Raw genomic sequence first — 18,411 nt, forward strand, 5'->3', positions numbered from 1 at the left:
TGTGTTTAAAATTGGAGATTTACCCAAACACCCCTATGAGACTAGGTCTCTGATAAGGAAACCGAAAGTTTATAAAATATGGTAGTGAAATAAAGAGCAATCTTTTGTTATTATGAGCAATCTTTGGCTTTGTCATAAAAATGAAACGAACCTTTCTTCAAATTCCTTGAATTTGAACCATCAAGAATTTTCCATGAACCTTCCTCCAACATTTTGTTACTTGCATAGTCAACGAGTTCATACCCTTTTGAATAAAATAAGATCAGCATTGAAACTTCCCGTGGGATTCTGTCTGGTGCAGATGACATTTGCAAAAATGTCTTGGAAGAAGAGACAGCATTAACTCCATTTAAAGGAACACTTATCTTCGCAAAATGTACCAAGGTAACCGGTTGTTTCCTAGGATTAAATTAGAACAAAACACCATAGTTTTTTTATCAGATTAAAAACTCAAATATTAGGAACTATATTCCGAAAGATGACGTAGGATTTGTAGAAGAAAAACACCATAGTTCTTTAATTTGGTAATTTATCTCACTTTTTCGTAATAGTTCATGCACCTGAGTGGATATTTGGAGGTCAAGTAATGTTAATCCACGTCAAGACACGATCTTTCTCGTCTTTGACTGCTCTGTTCTTCAGATCTCTATTCTTCCTCGCGTGCTCCGGCCGGTCAGCGGGGTACCTGCGATTGTACTCCGACGCTCAAGTCAGCGATGGTGTTTAACGATAATTCCCTTTCTGAAGTCTCTTTAGTAGGTTGACTTGGGCCTTGGCCATCTGGACCAAGCAACTGATGGCTAAAAACATGCTTAATTATCTCTGGGCCGTACTTGGTGGCTTCCTGAAATCTAGGGAATGTTCCAGAGAACGTGTTTGACTTATTCTGCGGAAATTATAACTGCTCGTTCCATGTATAACCATGTTCTTTATTTAATTAAGTCATTTAACGCAAACATTTTGGTCACTTTAATTTTTTTTATAATTATGTCTGCATTTTTTACTTGAAATTAACATGATTACATAATTAATAATAATAAAAACAAATATTAATCTATGTTTATAGATTCAACTTTTATGTTGTTGTAGAGTTTAATTTTTTATTTTCTTAATTCTTAAAAAAAAATTAACTAAATATTTTTAATTTATTACTTTTTTATTTTTATTTTGTAAAAACTCATTTCTTTATTCATTAATTATATTTCTAACTATTTTAAACATTAAAAATACTTATTTTTTAATGCATTCAAAATTAAAATTATAAAAAAATAATAATTTATTATTTAATTATTTATTTTTTAAATGGTGCTAGATAGGAAAATAAAAAATAAAAGGGTGCTAGATAGGGAAATTAAAAACAAAAGGGTGCTAGATAGGAAAATAAAAACAAAAAGGTGCTAGTTAGGGAAATAAAAGTGTAAATGGTGCTAGATAGGGAATTTACCCTCATAATGTGACTGCATAACTTGAAAATATTGACATTTTAGAAAAGAAATGAGTCGTGAGTAAAAAATATGATTTAGAAACAATATTTTAAAATAAGTAAATAAATATCTTCTTTGTACTAAAACTTTAAATTTTCGTTACCGAATTGAATTAGATTTTCATAGAAGCCCAGAAATAAAATTAAAGCGCAAAATAGCCCTACCCATTAAAAATAAAACAGTTCCCCGGATATGATCATCATGTAAGATCAAGGGTATATGGTTATAATTTGAATGAGTAAGCTACAATTAGAAAATAATAATAGTTAAAGCACTCTTGTATTGGATATGACACTACAATTAGGAAATGAATCAGATGTAATTAAAACTCATGAGTTTATAACACAAGACAGAATATGCACGTCCATAAACTGGAAGAGTAAAGCACCAGCCATAGGACGACATGAAATGCCAGAACTATAGTCTATTCACTTTGCTTGCGGAATGATGAATGATAACTGCCATGAGACTCTACGAATATAACATGTCTGGAAATTATACAGCAAAAAACGAAAAGCTGTGGATCCCTTCGATCCATATATAACACCAAAAGGGTACTATAGAATACCTTTGTCAGGCTTACAAAATGAAAGAGCCATGAAACACTGTATTTTCATAAATCTTCATTTTGATTTCTCAAGCCTATTGCATCATCAGTCACACAAACATTTTTATCCTTTGCCCTGTATCATTCTTTTTTTCTGTTTACTACCCTCGTTTAACATTTCTGCTCTACAAGGTTTTATGCATTCTCTCTCCCATTTCACAGAAGGTGAACCGGGCCTCATTTCTTCCACAGACATCCTAAGCATTATTTGATGTCTCATTAGCTTCTGTCGTTATCTGAAGGAGGTCTAAAGGAGTAGCGGCTGGATCCAACTCTCGACAACCCTTTGGAGCATTCTGAGCTTCTTGGCCTGTTAACAGGTAATTAGGAACCTGATGAGAGAATCGAAACATTTCTTCTTTAAGAATCCTCCTCTCCTGAACACGATCCGCATGCCTTTGAAACACAGTCCTAAAACCAGCAACCTTAACAAGAGGGGTAACCATGATGCCCTGTTCTTCATTGAAATCTTCGAGAACCTCCACCATATCATACTTGTGTATCACTTCATCTGGGGTATGTTCATTCCAATCAGGAGACCAGTCCCTGTAAAGAGCCCACACTTCCCCCTTTCCAGGAAAGATGCGAACAACACCTCTCGTGCCTTTTGTCCACCTAACCTTGTGAGAGAAAGAATTTAATGATTCAGATATTTCATGCTTGCCAGTTCTGAAATCCCCACAAGTCTTATAAAAACCAGAGCCCACCCAATCCATTGGGCCCAATTCGCTGTTGCTTCGAGAATTAAGCCAACTGATCCGCATTTTAAATGGCTTTATAGAGATCACCTTGTGAATTCTAGCATAATATCGAGGCATTCCATCATCATCATCATACGCAGCCCACACCTGGTCTTCCACAAAGGAACTTTCATCTCTGTCCAAATCAAAGTTATGAAAATCAGGGTCTGGAACATTGATGGTAACATAAGCTTGGTTCTTCTGAAGTGTATCATCACTTCTGACAGGGAAAGAATCAATGTTTGGATGCCTGTTACCATTGACAGAAGGCCCTCTCAGCTTTTCTGAACCAGTTGTTTTGCCATTAAATGCGCTTTTCTGTCTCTTATTCTCCTTATCCATGTTAATCTTAGCTTCAGCCATTGATTTCCATTCTTGAAGTTTCTTAATAATTTCATTGCGTGACTTGTCCATCAACATGTTTCGCATTTCAAACATCGACAATTCCCTTGTGCTGTAATGCTTTCCAGGCAGACCTGAAAAACCATGATTCCTTTCTGCTTCCACGTTAGCCTTTCCTGATTCAGAAAAGCTGCCCAAACCAGCTGCTCCGTGTCCCCCAGTCATATGATTAGCCATGTATCCTTGATAGCCATTAATGCGAATATCATCTGTCCTTCTTTTTTTCATAGGTTTTTCAGCTTTGTGAAAAGAACCCTCTCTCCTTACTTTCTCACTTGCCTGCTGCACAACACTTGCAGCTTGAGCTGCAACAGATGTTGATCCGTCTGTGCTACCAAAACTAGCCATTCTATTGTGAGAACCCCACTGAAAGTTTGTATTATTACTTCCAGTAGAGTGTTGAGAATTTTGATGCCGTTGTTGATGAGAAGACCAATTTGGTGGCTTAAAAACGTTTGGTGGTGGACCCCTCTCGACAGCAACAAAAGCTTCATTACAGTTTGGACATAAAAGGGTGTGATTCAAATAAATCCTGAGATATTCATAATGTGTCCTGCACCGATTGCAGATAGTCCAAAAGGTATCAGCCTTTTTATGTGAAGGAGGAACTGCAGTTGAAGGGGCCCGACCATTATTATTTCCAGTCCTGACATTTGAAGTTACATTCTTCTTTAAATTATAAAAACCATTTGCATTGGGTGCATCTGATTTAGATCCAACATGGTTGGAAGTGTTATGCTGGAATCCTTTCAAACTCCTCTTCTGGTTATATTCGAGTCTCTTGGTCTTATCTGATAACAAACTCCATGCCTCTGAAACCAGCTTAAATGCACCCTCTGCACCCAAAGACTTGTTTTTGTCAGGGTGGAGGGTGAGAGCCAGCTTCCTGTATTGCTTCCTGACAGTATCTTCATCAGCAAAGGGGCTCACTCCAAGTATACCATACCAATCCATTTCTCCGCTTACTTTATTCTCAGCAGATATATAGATATCAATTGTTGTCAAAAGCTGGGTAATATCCTCCAAATCAGGATACAGATTTTGAGCCTTGAGAGCAAATTTCTTTGCACCAACATATTCCCTTTCTGAAAATTTCCTCTCAGCTATTTCTTTGGCCCTAACTGCTTCATCTTTGTTGCATTCCATCATTATCCAGTAATCTTAATTATTGGTAAGTTACTTCCTCAGCCAATTAAGAGGCAGATAAATTGACCACGACTACTGGATTTTATATCAGGCCTCCTTTGCTTAAGGAAGCCCCTCAGACATGTACCTGAACCAATGAAGAGAAAAGTTGAAACACGATCACTAAGTTTCTTAATATTTTGGCGTGTGTGGGCAACAATTAAAAGTAAACCAACTCTTCAAAAACTATTAATTACAAAAGTTGAAGTTTATGACAGTGTGAACATTTTATAAAGAGTCTTCATTTTAAATAATTAGATGTGGGATCAGTTACATTGCACTACATAGGAAACCTCTATCATCACCTGTATGGAACAACATAAGTGTCATTAATGTCTATGGAAAATTATAATATTATTCAGTAAGTCAACAGAAATTCAAAATGAAGAAGAATGATAAGACACATCTCTTTCACGTAACCTTAAATCCTAATATTCACAGGTATGGGCATCTTCACTGATCAGACCTAGTGACTATACACGTCAATATTACAGTGTGATTTGATGGATGGAAACAAATTATGCGATAGTAACATTTGCCAATGTCAACATTTGTTTACTATCGGGCAGTCCTGGGTAATATTGGGTGGAACTTGGGTATAAAGAGACTGGATAATTGCCTTTTCCTCACTTGCAACATTAAGCGGGGATATCATAAAACTTACACGGAAGTGACTGATACAGTTACAAGGCCAGATTAAATCATGAAGTAGCCTTTATTGAAGAGCAGAAAAGGTAATGTGTTACACATATTGGTGCGGCAACAACAGAGGAAAATATGATAGGAGGTTGGTTACGGTAGTTTGGCCACAAGCAGAGATCACTAAAGATGAGAAGTGTAAAATGCAGGATTTATAATCGCATGAAAACGGGAAGAGGGAGACGACAAAGAACATCGGAGGAAGTTTTTAAAAGGAATCTCATGGTGAAAACATATCAGAGGATCGGGTCTTGAATTGGAGCCCAATGGTGTCATTCGACTCATGTAGCTGACTGCAGCTACTTAGAGAAGGCATTTTCTATTTTATTTTATATAGCAATATGACAACCCACATAGACAAAAAAAATCCAACCCAAACACTTAAACAGAATCCGTCCATGTATAATCAGAATAAATTTCCGAAACTTGGTTCTCCTACATCCTAAGTTATTCACTGACAGTGGAAGTTAGACCGAGTTCAACACACTCCAAAGCAGGTCTTAGTTTATAATATTCTAAATAGTTTTTCCAGTTACAAAACGGAAGGTGAGGACAGATCTACACGAAAGCGAACTACAGACGGCCACAAATCATGTAAAATATTATTTGCTAACCCAACCAAAAGCGAAACCAGCAGCTGCCGCTCCAGTTCCAGTCCCATCACACCTACAAGAGGAAGGTCAATCCCTTCCACTAAGCAGCCAGTCACTTATAAACTCAACACAACGCAACGAATAACTGATAATTACCTTGCATGATTTCCCCCTTTGAATAAAGACAGGGCACAACCAATACCGCGATTCATAACTTGCGAGCCCAGCATGAATGAATCGCAATTAAAAATTATAACTCCCAGTGAAAAATTGGAAGCATCAAGTCCATCCCAAAGCCCCCCGAGAAATGGAATTAAAAAGCGAAAGCGACGGAAGTCGAGAAAATAGGGAAAACTCAGAAGCGAAGCTTACGCAAAGACGTGTGAAGTGGAACAAGTGAAGGGAGGAGATAACAGAAGAGAGGGGGAAATGTTGGGACACGAACCTGTGTTTATTTGTTGGGAGAAGGAAATTCAAAGTGCGGCGAATCCCGCCACGGATCTACAGGAGCGGCGCATTTGAATAGAGGAGGCAACGGTCGAAATTGACGGAGGTGAAAATCTGCAATTGGAGGCGGAAACCCTAGGTGGAAGGTCGGGCGTGGCGAATCTAGGGAATTGAAAAGCGGAGAAAAAAGCGGTGAGGTGTTGGCGCAGTGAGGAAGATGAGGAGTGAGTGTGAGTGAAATTACCTGATTGGCGATGTGAGGAGAGAGAGGAGAGGGGAGTGACGTTTCAGGAATTTGAATCTGAGAAGACCGTCACCATGTACAATGACCCATCTGTCAAAGCCCTCAACAACTGTGAAGAATCTAATTTCCCCCAATTTACTACTCAGAAAATGGAACCCCCCTCTTTAGCTCCTTATTTTTCTTTTTTTTTTCTCCTTTTATTCTTCATCCATATACACTTTTTTATAATACACTGGGACCCACATAACTTAACCATGGTTACCTTTTAACTCTCACTCCAGTTGGATTTGCAACTTACGCCAAGAGGATTATCATTACATTATTCTTTTTCTCAATATTTGGTGTTTTTTTAGGTATGTGATTCCTATGAAAGCATAAAATGTTACAAATGTAATTAAATATATTGATATATTATTATCTAATTATAAATTAAATATAATTTAAAGTTATTGAGTTCTATAACAATTAACTATAAAATAGTGAAAATTTATTATAAAGTGGTGTTAAATATATGGAAATCTTATAAGTTTGTATTAGTTGGACTATTTTAAATAGACTACAATTTATATTAGGTGCATCTAAATTGAATAATCATTTCTATAAGTTTTGCATTTCATTGCTAATTTGATTTTTTAAGTCAGGCCTTTATAGTTTACACACTAAACTTTTAATGGAAGTTGAAGATTATGAGAGATTGCATATATGTCTCCTCATGACATGGAGAGAAGGAGTATTCACGTATAATTGGAAATAAATATTAATTTTATGATATTACGAGGATAAAAAATAATTGCAATTACAACATTGAATGTTTCAAGGTAATCAAAGTTTACACTTGTTATTCAACACTTAGCAACCATTTGATAAACTTATTTGTATCTTATATTCATTTGATAAATGGAAGAGGTTAAGTCTTCACAAGAGTATTTTGATAAATCATGCACAATAGTGTGTCTTCTTAAAGTAATTTAATGAGAGATGAAATATGAGATGGAAAGTGATTATGTTTTAAAATCAAGTATAAAAATTAGTTTTAAAGAGATGATACCTACTACCTTAAGATGATGATGTAATTTAGTTATGAAGAAAGGGAAAACAATGAAAATCTTGCAAGTATTTGAGTGATCGGGTAATCATTGACATTGTGTTTGAATCAGGGGTGCACTATTGATGTAGATGGAAGTGAGGTGTACTCCCTCTTTGTTTTTGTGAATGTGAAGAGATGTGAAGGCGTCAAAGGGGAAAATGATTATTTACACATTTGCATATATTTATGAAGGAATGAAGAAAAAGTCACATGGACATGTTTACATTACATTTGTGTCCTTCAATTTATCGATTCATTTTCTAATTTTTAAAACATAACCAAATTTAAAAAATAAAAAGATAAAAAATTTACATAATTTTCAATTCTAAAAAAGTAAATTTTTGAATATAAAAATATAAATATTTCATTGTTACATATTTGATTAACAATCATATATGATAAAAATAATAATTACATTATTTAAAAAAGGATTTTTCAAAATATATTAATCATATTACAAAAATAAAAATATAAAATATATTTAAGATACAAATAAAATTATAAAATATATTTATAATAAAATAAAACTATTATATATTAATAAAAAATATTATAGAATTCAAACATTTTAAAAAAAAAAATTATGAATAATCGAATATATAATATTTTACAAATGAAGCATAATCAATTATCCACTAGTTTTAAAAGCATATCTATTGTTTTTGAAAACATAATCAATTATGCAATATGTTATAAATGAGACATAATTGATTATCTTCATTATATATGTTATGTTATATGTTGTTGGATTTATGTTTTTGTTTTTTTAATGAAAATGGTTAATTTTTTTTTTAGTAATATGTATAAATATTGAATTCATTACTATTATAAAAAATTATTATACAATTAATAATATTATTTAAATTCAATACAAAATTCTTTTCTAACTGTATTTTATAAATTATGAATATTTTGATTATTTATTTTTATCTAACAATTTTAAATCTCTAGTCAAATTTTAAATACTCATTTACATTTAAAATATATTAAATTTTTCATAATAATAATGAAAATCATCATTAACTATATTCTTATATAAATAGAATATATATACTTAATATATATATATATATAACATAATATAATACAAATAAAATAATCATAAATAATATTAAAATGATATAAATACATAGATTTAACTAATAAAAATATTTAATTATATTATTAATAAAAATAAATAATATTAATTAATAATAAAGAAAAATTTCAATATAACACAAAAATATTTAACATAATTTATTTTATTTATTTACTTTCATTTTATATTTTACATTTTTTTATTTATAATTTTAATTTTATATTATTTTAATTAACTAAAATCTACATAAAAATAACTCATTTCATTTTTCAATTTTTTTATACACTATATTTGTAATCTTACATTTTGTATCATTAAAAATAATTCAAAATACTCTCTCAAGCATCACATCATCAAAATACTTCAATAAAATTTTCTCACGCATTCCCTCTAACATATCACAATCTAAACACATACACTATCTTCTCAAATTCTTCCACTTACACTCCCTTAAACCCTAAACATTTTCACTCATTAATCAAAACACAAGATAAAGTGTCTCAGCTCACTAAAGATGAAGTTGCATAGATGGTTTACAAAAATTATATTTTACATTATTTTCTTTGTAAACGCGATGTAATGTTATTTGTTTTTTTTTTCATTAAAGGAGACATGAGAACTATCCAGGATATTCTCATAAAATAAATTTCTAATATGGTTAAATATGTTCTGAGACAACTTAAGCTAAATTTTTTTGTAAATTTTCATAATAAAATGGGAAGATAAGTTCAAAAAATACAACATCTCTTTGACATAAACATTTATATTAAAACTTAAACTCCAAAAGATACATGATTACAAAATTTTGAAGAATATGTGTGAAATGACACAATGAAGGAAAGGTCGGTTGAATGTGAATTATTGAACCATCGAGTCGTAAACATGGTACTTTTATAAAATATAATTTTTCTTTTCATTTTTATGGTGTAGCATTGGATACATTTTAAAAACTATTAAAAGATAATATACTTGTTTTGTAAGAGAGTAATATTAATTAAATATTTTTTTTTTCATTTTTAACCTTCTCTTCTCACATCTACGTTTGTATCCTTCATGAATCATGAGTCTAATTAAAATTATTTCTTAAGAAATTACAAAATGGAATAAATAAATGTATGATTATTTTTCGATGAAATTAAATTAATTAATCTTTTGTTATCATAATAAATTAAACTCAACATTAAATTGTGTTAAACAAAATAATAATAATAAATTCATAAAAGTTTAAATGGATATCAAACAAACACTAATTATGGAATATTGATAAATAAAAATAATTCATCAGTAAATTGTGTTAAACAATATAAAACAACTAATTTCATAAAATTTTAAATGGATATCAAACATCTTTCCCTTATTAATTTTTTTTTGTTATAATACAATAACATGATTTTTTTTATGAGAGATAAGTCATACATATTTATACTTTATTAACTATCTAGAGATGGGAATAAAGAAATACCATTATAAGAAGAAGAATCTATGCACCATACGCATGATTAATAATATGTATGATGATGTTGGTACTTCATCCAAACAACATTTTAAAGTTATATTGAGAGAATATAATTTATTTGAAGAATATTTCGAAATTCACTTAGTTAAACATGGGAAGAGAAAAAAACTTGTACTTTTGAAATATCCAAATTGTTGGTCCAAACAACAATTGTGGTGAAATTATTAAAATGTGCTTTTAAACTATCAAAATTGTTTGTTCAAACAATAACTGTGGTGTAATTATTCAGGGATTATGTGATTCAAGTCTTATAATTCGAGAGTCAAATGAAAACAAAAGATTAAAAATAAATAAAATAATATAAAATTAGAATTAATATTTTTTTAGTTATAAGTTACTCTCTTATATAATAAATATAAAAAATTGAAAATAAAACTTCCTCTTGCACACACTAAAAAGACTTATTTTCTTTACATTTTTCATTTTTTTCTCATCATAAGACTGAGAAGTATGTGAGAGACTTAGTAGAAATGACATTTTTTCTTTGACACTTTTCTTATTAACAAATAAATGTTTTTATTTTTACTTTTTATCACAAATTACTATATACTTACTGATAGACTATATTTATTTATTTATAGGTGAAGCAAAAATAAAAATCAATACTCAGTTATTCACTAATAAGTTGTTGATATAGGGGTAATTTTGTAAAATATAATTTTTCTTTTCCTTTTTCTATGGTGTGACATTGGATACATTTTAAAAATTATTAGTTTTGATGTTATAATATAATATATGATTTTTTTTGGCGAAAAATAACTGATGTGTTTATACTTTATTAGCTAACTGGAAACGAGAATAAAGAAATATCAGTGCAAGAAAAATAATACCATCTATTTTGCACCACAAGGATGATTAACAACATATAGATGTTGGTGCTTCATCCAAACAACATTTTAAAAGGTATATTGAGAGAATAAAATCCATTTGAAGAATAAAAATTAGTCTTATATAATTATAGAGTCAAATAAAAATATAAAAATTAGAGTTAATGTTTTTTAGTTATAAACTCTCCTATGTAATAAATATATAAAAATTAAAGTTGAAAAACAACTTTTTAATAATTGTTAAAATGTGTTGTTTAGCCACACTAGAAAAAGTGATTTTCTTTTCACTTCTCATTTGAGAAATGTTTTTTTACTCTTTTTCACAAATTGATCTATACTATAGGCTTTCCCTGCATACCTTTAACATGTATTATACAGTATTTGAAAAGATGATGTAGAGAGATAAATGTTCTTAGTGAATTATTTAGCAGTTATTATCGTTTCTTTCAGCATATTCTTTTGCATTTGAAAGACCCATTATTTTGCCAAAAACAAATGTTATCCCCAGATCCAACATGTCACCAGCCCATTATGGCTAAACTGCTTTCATTTCACGCCAAATCATAAGAATACTTTACCCACAACTTCATACTTTTCCAATACCGAATGTGTCACCGAACATGGTTAGATAATTTGGCTGTTATATTAAAGTATAAATAAAAAGATAATAATATAGTTATTTGCTTTTAAATGGTCGATATTAAAATTATTCATGTGTGTGGAGGTGAGACAATAATATGTTAGAATAATTGAATCTTTTTCTTCGATTGTTTTCGATTCTAAGTTGAAAAGACATCTGCATAAGATTCTCCAACGTTCAAGAAATATCTTTGTGTACCGGTATGGGTAAGACTGACCCCTGGTCTTCCTGCCTGAGACTGGGTCAACCTGATCGAGACCTTCCCAAGATCTGAGAGACTTGGCCGACGACCCTCCTGGCCGAGACCTTGGGAGACCTGGCCGAGACCTTGGAAGACCTGGTCGAGACGCCTGAGACCACGGGAATTTGGCCGATGGCCGACCCATACCATTGGAACTTGGCCGACGGCCGACCCCTATCACAGTCAACGCTCAAACCAAGATCAGTAAAGTTAACCCATCATTAGGAATTAGGTAATACAACCCTAAACGGTATCCACCTCGATAAACGGGCCAACAAGGTAAGCCCATTAGAATAATATAAATAGCACGCATCCCAATGAGTAAGGTATGTCATTTATTACTGTTCACCTACCTGAGAGCTAACCACCCGCTTTACTGACTTGAGCGTTGGAGTGTCTTCGCAGGTACCTCCACCATCCGGTGTTCACCCAAGTCCGAGTGTCGGAGGAAAAGAAGGAGGACGAGAGGAACCCCAGTCCATCACCCATCCATCTGCTCGACCGAAGGAAGGAGGAGAAGACTTCAATAGTTCTCTAGGTCCCATCTCCCTAGCATGAACACTTTGTTTTAGTTGTTGTGCTTAATTATAGGATCCGATAGATCATTTCACTGTTGGACATGGATTAAAACGTGACTTCAATATTAACATTCGCATTACCTAATTATTACCTAATTTTTATACAGTTTAATTAACATCGATACACAAAATCAAAGATAGTGAGACACTCTGAACCGTACAAGAATAATTTAAGTAAAGGTCATCTAAAATATAACACTTTATAGCTTAAGGGTATTGTTGCCTAAAAAAAAACTTTACGACCCAAAGATTGAACTAATATGAATAATCAATCTGTTTTGAATGCTGTAGGAATAGCTTTATTTCATCGAATAATTACCATTTATTTGGGAGCCGAAACTTTTATTAGTTAGATTAATATCACCAAATCAAATGAAAGGCTGACAAAAAAAGGAAACATTACCAAATGAAAGTGAAACTATCCGAATCGTTCATTTGTTTGAAACAGGAATCCAAAAGTCTGTAGTTGAACAGGTAATTTCCTATTCTATTCAAATTTCTTTTTTTCTTGCTCCACTAATTTTAGCACTTAGTATAAACAGTAATTTAACATTCTCTACTCAAAATATAAAGAGATCATAAACCCACAACCATAGTTCCAAATTGCAACGAAACATTTTCAAACCCTAAAACGTTATATAGCATACTTCTCGGACCTAGCAACAGATAAAATAACCCGAAAAATCTTCTACAACAAGTGAATCAACAACTGCATTGAAGCTACTTTCACTAATATATGCGTCATTCTTAGATATTTGACGAGAAAGCTGCAGAATCCATGCATTCCCCAAAACACATTAACTCCCTTATGCATCATTCATGTGGCCACTCTTTTGAATACACCAAAGAGAGATACCGCATTGTAAATAACCCATAACCATAAATTATCCAATATCTTCTTTTAGGTAAATTCTTCAGAGCAAGGTCATTCAGTCTTAACGTTAGCATAACCATAGTGACTTAGCAGATGAATTAAGTACAATACCAGAAAATCAAATATGAACAACGGTACAAGCCGACATGTGCATGGTTGCAGCTACTAGGTGAAGGTGCATGAATGGTTTGGTTATATTGTACTTGTTTTAAAACTTCTCTTACATTATAAACCTCAGAACTTTGTATGAAGAATGGGTTGTCATTTGTCAATCTACATGGGCAATTGTCACCTATTCACTTTGTTCTACGACATGACATACGAACCAATGCTACCAGCTGTTTCCATCAGCACCAAAAGGGGTCACAGACAGCAGCTTACTTGTACTTTCCCAAAGCTGACGTGCTAATTTGGCGTTATGTGAAAGTTCTGAAGGGTTGATAGTCCTACCTTTTCCCCCAAAGTAATAAGCCCCTGATGTTCCCTGAAAATGTAAGTCATTTAACATCATCAAGTCAATTGCTATTATAACTGAAAACTAGAGCAGGCATAAGGTACTGGTGGATTATGTGATCAATGGGGAGTTGAAGATGCCTTTGCATCACAGAAAGGATAAAATAAAAGCATGACATAAAGCAATTGAGAATGCATTGCGTGGTGATGGAACAGTAAGTAAGTGAATAGGTGAAATGGTTTACAAATGGCTTGTTGTAAAAAAAAGTTATCAACAGTAAGTAGCACTGAAGTTCTTACCGGTGGAGCTAAGGCTGCATCAATAATCGAGTCAACCCCAGACTTGGGGAATTCCAACAGCCGCAGAAATTTCAACACACGCAATGCCAAGCAAGATAAGATGGTTGGAACTTCTCGCATGAGGTTTGTCTGCACGACTCCAGGATCCGCAACACTATGTTCAACAATACAAAAAATGAAAGTTAAAGGTCAAGTAGAATCCCTGTTAAACGAGATTGTCTGCACAACTCCAGGATCCGCAACACTAATCAACAGGTTTGTTAAACATACATGATGAATTTCATCCAAGGCACGTGATTGGCAAATAGGTCAGAGTCCATATGCTTTGGCCAAAAAGAAGAACGGATGAGCTGTGCAGAAAATATTCATAGCAAACCAAGGCCACATTTGGATAAACAGCTTAACCAAACTTGGTATTTTTTTATCAAATGATACCTTATTCATAAACTTCATTTAAAACTTATTTCAGAAATAAAAGAACATATGTAGATAAATTTCACAATGCAGCTTATTGCCTTACTAAAGTTGGCAAAAGAGAGCTTATAGAAAAATCATAAATTATTTCCATAAGCTCAAGTTAGTTTTTTCAAATGTCTCCCTGAAGCTTATAATTTATTTCACGTAGACTGGGCAAGAAATAGAAGTGTCGCATGAACACATTTAACAACAAAGTTGACAGTTATGCATTGATTAGTAAACTGACAACATTAAAAGAAATCAATACTATAAAAGTACACAGCACTTGGAAACAAGACAGAAAAGGAAATAAAAGTTAGGTTAGTAATTACATACTTGACAAATATCTGGTGAGATTTTCCCATTAGGCAAAGCTGTCGGTGGAGTTCCCTCGTGAAGAGAATTAGGCATACTTCACCAAAATTAAATGCTTGTTAGGAATAAAGACACAAAGTAATCTATATAACTTAATCCAAAGCTTGCAGTATACATTTAGAATACTCATATATGTGAGCATATGGATATTGTATAGATCTCAAAAATCTCTTCCCGGATACAGTTCCCTCATCAACCTGCACATCAGTAACTGGATAAAAGATCTTGATCAGTTTCTATATGAGAAGTGCTGATGTAGAGACATTAATTGGAATAAAATCAAACTGAAAGTGTTGGATTACCAAACAAACAATATAGACCAACAACTAATGATATTATGATGATTATCCCTACCAGCTCGATGTGTAAAGGATGTCACGTTCACAATTTTAGAAGATACAGGGCTGCTTTCAAGAAGTGGTAATAGAAGCTTTGTTAAAGCAAATGCACCAATATAATTTGTACCAATCATCCTGGGAGTAAAAAGGTAAAACATAAATATATTTTAAATGTTAATACTGATTATAAAACTAAGGTACCAAACGGAGCTAAGAAAGAAGTATAAAAGAAATGTGGTAGCACCACCATCTAGTATAGTATTGGAAGGGTAAATATATGCAGTGTTACCCCTACAAGCAGAGAGGCGGTTTCCAATAATTAAAACCATGAGGAAACAACCTTATCGTTGCACCAAGGTTCATCTTCATGGAGCAAACAGGTATAAAAAAATATTTACATACAACTACAAACATTTCTTTCTTTTGTTTTTTGTGTTCCATAAAAATCATGTTGATCATGCTAATCAACATTTTCTAAAAAATGTAACAAACACTTATAAACCATTTACCTTAGCTTAAACAGATTATCAACAGTCTGAAAGTAATAATAAAATTTGAAAACATGTGGCCTATGCAATGATTTTTGTGTTCCAAAGCACATGAGTTATTCAATGATAGAGTGAAACTTCTTCAATACAATCAAAGGAGTTAGATAAAAAGTTGTATAACTGATCATAGCCCTCAGCTGTGACTCTATGTGATGTTGCAAGTATTCCAGCATTGTTTATCAGTAGTTGTAGTGAGCAGTGCAAATCAGAATCCAAAAGCCACTGTCGCAAGGAAATTTTGAACTTTATGATTGATTCAATCGATGACAGGTCCACCTGAAAAGCTTTGAGGTGGGCATCTTCATTCGAATCTTGAATTTTTTTTATGGTCTATCACACAGAGGGAATCAGGGAGCACCGATAAGAGATTTATGAAGTGTGGAGTCATCATCACCATTATTTTTAAAAAGTGTTGAAGGAAAATACCTCTGACAATAGCTGTTGTGAACGTCCAACTGCATTCATAACTGGAATCTTAAGTATACATTGCAGAGACCAGAAGAAGAATGCAAAACAACATACTATTTTCAATATTTTTCCTTTATTATAAGAGAAATCTTGAGCAGATTCCGCCAAATAACCTGACCCCATTCTTCATTAGTGAACCCAGCACGAGATTCCATTGAGGGTTTTGATTTTCTCTTACTCGCTTACTCTTATATTCCTATTACAACCATTTTCCATTTTAATTTTCATAACATTTCTCACTTTCTTTCTTTTCCTTTTTTTTTTGTTTCCAATCAATATCTCTCTTTTACACCATTGTCACATCCACAGGGAGTGTGATACAAACATTACAATTTCACAGATAATAAAGAAAAATTTGAAAAGAGTGTCTTACAAGTCCTTCTTCTTCAGACCAGATATGTGAACTATCTAGGATGATTAGCAAAGCAATTAAAAAAACTAGAATCTGAGAGTGAAATAAGAATAAGAATAAACACTTACCAATGACAACACAATATCCTTCCTTCGAAAGTTCATAAGCAGCAGCTAATCCCAGGCCAGACGTTGCCTACACCAACACAAAAAACCAAAACCCCAGAATCAATTGAAAAATTCCCATAATCAAACAGTTTCCTACTAACTAAAACAGAGAAAAAACGGAAGGAATATATAAATGAACGACTTACACCAGTGACAACGCAAACAGGCCTAAAATTACTTGTGAAAGGGGAGCACCTGGGATAGGACACGAGTTTCTGAGAGAAGAAAGGACATTTGTCGAGAATTACTTGTTTGACCAGTTGGCACTGTGATAGGGAAGCCTTGAACAATTGGTAATAAGAAAAAAGAATAGAGAAAGACCACAACAACGCCATTCTCCAAAATTGTACTGAACAAAGGAAAAAGAAAGCCATCCACAATTCTTTCACCAACGTAATCAATCCCATTTTTTGCAATTCGAAGCGGAGAAAAAAAAAGGATCAAGATACAAGTTTGCTTTTTGAAAGAGTGTAAGGAGGAGATTAAGGAAGTGATGAAGTGGGGCTTGGTTTTGACATCTTAGGCTTCGAGTTACTAGGTTGGTGTTGTGCCCTGCTTTTCCGTTCGCCTATGTCGTTCCCTCACTGATGAAAATGTCAACCTCCCATCACGCAAACTTGGATTTACAATTTTCTTTTACTTTATCAAATTTCAGTACAATAAATAAAAACCAAAAAAGTTACTGTTTTTACCAAATTAATTTTGTGAGTTCTCTTGATTTGTACCCAAACAAAACATTATAGTTAGTAGTTTGTAACTGTGTCAAACTTATTCACTGTTTTGTGTGTGTTATTGTGGTTGTTTTGAAGTATTAATAACAATAAATATATTATATTTTCTCACTTCAAATTAAGGACTTTATTCTTATTCACTTAACCATATTGGTATGGTATTACATTTGTCTTTTTTTAAAATTAAAGCACGAGTTTAGTTATTTATACTATATTAATTTATTTTATATTCATTCAAATAAGAAAAATTAACCAATGTTTATTTTCATTAGAAAATAATTAACATCGCTCAAGTGTATTGATAATATTAAGAATAATTTTATTTTTTTTCTTAAAGTGTTTTTCTTTGAAACTTATATTAAGAATAAAAAATAGTGAATAAACGTATAACTTAAAGGGATATGCTTATTGCATTCATAATTGAAGAAAGGTTGTATTACAAGTTGCGAGAATAACAGAGATGACGGAGAACTTGAAAGTGAAAGGATTAGATAAAGAAAAAAAATATTTTCACACCAAAAAATAAACTACATGTAATTGACAACCTATTATAATATTATAATAATATTTTAAATTAAAAAAATATCTTAATGGTGTAGTTGGTTAAAAAATCAAGTGTGAGAGAAATACATTCATTATTCAATCATGGACTTGGAATTGAGTAAAATAGTTTTTGGATAAAATTTAGAGATAATTACAATAGTTACCGAGTTGATCCAATAATATTAAATTTCATTGATTATACGTATTAAACATTGGGAAAAATTTCAAATTATATAAAAGGAATAATTTTGTTGAAATAATCATGACAAACTTATGATTATGATAGTGATTGAAATTATAATTATAATAATTATAGAACTAAACTCTAATACAATTATAACCAAATATGATATCCTATAATTATAATTAACTATAATGATAAATTAATTAATTTTAAATTATTAAATTTTATATTAATTATCCACTATTATATATATT

General features: G+C 32.1%; 2 protein-coding genes across 3 annotated transcripts; both read right to left on the reverse strand.

Annotated features, from left to right (window-relative positions):
- Positions 1 to 1,784: 1,784 nt before the first annotated feature.
- On the reverse strand, positions 1,785 to 6,600 carry LOC137820181 (uncharacterized). Of its 2 annotated transcripts, XM_068624094.1 has the most exons (3): positions 6,402 to 6,600; positions 6,156 to 6,319; positions 1,785 to 4,506 (listed from the first exon to the last, which is right to left on the reverse strand). In XM_068624094.1, the coding sequence occupies exon 3, from the start codon at positions 4,380 to 4,382 to the stop codon at positions 2,289 to 2,291; it is 2,094 nt and encodes a 697-aa protein (XP_068480195.1). In that variant the 5' UTR covers positions 4,383 to 4,506; positions 6,156 to 6,319; positions 6,402 to 6,600; the 3' UTR covers positions 1,785 to 2,288. The 2 variants fall into 2 exon arrangements, with proteins under 2 accessions (XP_068480195.1, XP_068480196.1); XM_068624095.1 differs by lacking the exon at positions 6,156 to 6,319 and having other exon boundaries at positions 6,402 to 6,596.
- A 6,628-nt stretch (positions 6,601 to 13,228) lies between these two features.
- LOC137821379 (uncharacterized) lies at positions 13,229 to 17,357 on the reverse strand. The gene is made up of 9 exons (XM_068625939.1): positions 16,846 to 17,357; positions 16,661 to 16,727; positions 16,139 to 16,167; positions 15,834 to 16,042; positions 15,181 to 15,299; positions 14,942 to 15,037; positions 14,788 to 14,863; positions 13,996 to 14,149; positions 13,229 to 13,726 (listed from the first exon to the last, which is right to left on the reverse strand). Exons 1-9 carry the CDS (start codon positions 17,104 to 17,106, stop codon positions 13,574 to 13,576), a joined length of 1,164 nt encoding a protein of 387 aa, XP_068482040.1. The 5' UTR covers positions 17,107 to 17,357; the 3' UTR covers positions 13,229 to 13,573.
- Between the last annotated feature and the right edge of the window lie 1,054 nt (positions 17,358 to 18,411).

Source organism: Phaseolus vulgaris, chromosome 9, assembly GCF_000499845.2.
Source record: "Phaseolus vulgaris cultivar G19833 chromosome 9, P. vulgaris v2.0, whole genome shotgun sequence".
Taxonomy (NCBI): domain Eukaryota; kingdom Viridiplantae; phylum Streptophyta; class Magnoliopsida; order Fabales; family Fabaceae; genus Phaseolus; species Phaseolus vulgaris.